The 707-nt window shown below is 72.1% G+C and overlaps 1 protein-coding gene across 1 annotated transcript in view; it reads right to left on the bottom strand.

The window, feature by feature from the left end:
* The window catches only part of PGM5 (phosphoglucomutase 5), a 193,260-nt gene extending 193,047 nt beyond the window's left edge, over positions 1-213 (bottom strand). Inside the window, exon 1 of the mRNA XM_007466766.1 lies at positions 1-213. Coding sequence (XP_007466828.1) covers positions 1-213 — 213 coding nt within the window.
* Between the last annotated feature and the right edge of the window lie 494 nt (positions 214-707).

Below are 707 nucleotides of genomic sequence, written 5' to 3'. Positions count from 1 at the left end.
GAAGTACCTGCCGTCGCTGCCCACCACCATGGTGCAGCCCTGGCGGTCGCGCAGGTCGATGGACGACAGCACGCTCTGGATGAAGTTGGGCAGGTAGTTGCGCTGACCCTCGAAGAGCCCGGTGGGCCGTCGCAGCCCCCCGCCGCCGGCCGGCCGCTGGTCCTCGTAGGGCGCCGTCGGCACCGTCAGCACCGGGATGGGGCTCCCCTCCATGGCGCCTCCTGGCCGGTCCTGCCGCGGCTCCGGGAGCCGGAGGGAATCTGCAGCCCGACGGGGCCCCCACCAGCTTGGCGGCGCGCCCGGGCTCCGCCTCGCGCCGCGGCCCCCTCTGCGGCCGGCCCGCGCCCCGCGCCCTCCTGCCGCGCCGACCGCTCCTCCCTCTGCGCGCGGCCCCTAGCTGCCCCCGCAGAGTTTGGCCTCTACCTTCCAAGAAAAGTTCGCACCCGCCCAACTTCCTCTCCGGCCGGAGCGCCCTACGTGCCCGCAGCTTCTTCTCCCAGCTGGACTCACTTTCAGGGTGTCCCAAAAGCCCCTTCCCAGTGCCAACTACCCCGATCCCGGTGACGCCTCCTCGCGCGCCTAGCCCGAGCCTTCCCCGGTGATCGCGTCTCCCCCGGCACACCCTCCGCTAGAAAACAGCCGGGGAAGGGGTGGTGAGAACTTGACCAGGATTGGGGGTCCTCTCCCCGTACCCGCGGCCCCTCTCC

This window comes from Lipotes vexillifer, unplaced genomic scaffold (assembly GCF_000442215.2).
Source record: "Lipotes vexillifer unplaced genomic scaffold, Lipotes_vexillifer_v1.1 scaffold948, whole genome shotgun sequence".
Lineage (NCBI taxonomy): Eukaryota > Metazoa > Chordata > Mammalia > Artiodactyla > Lipotidae > Lipotes > Lipotes vexillifer.
This window is presented reverse-complemented; position numbering and strand designations above follow the sequence as displayed.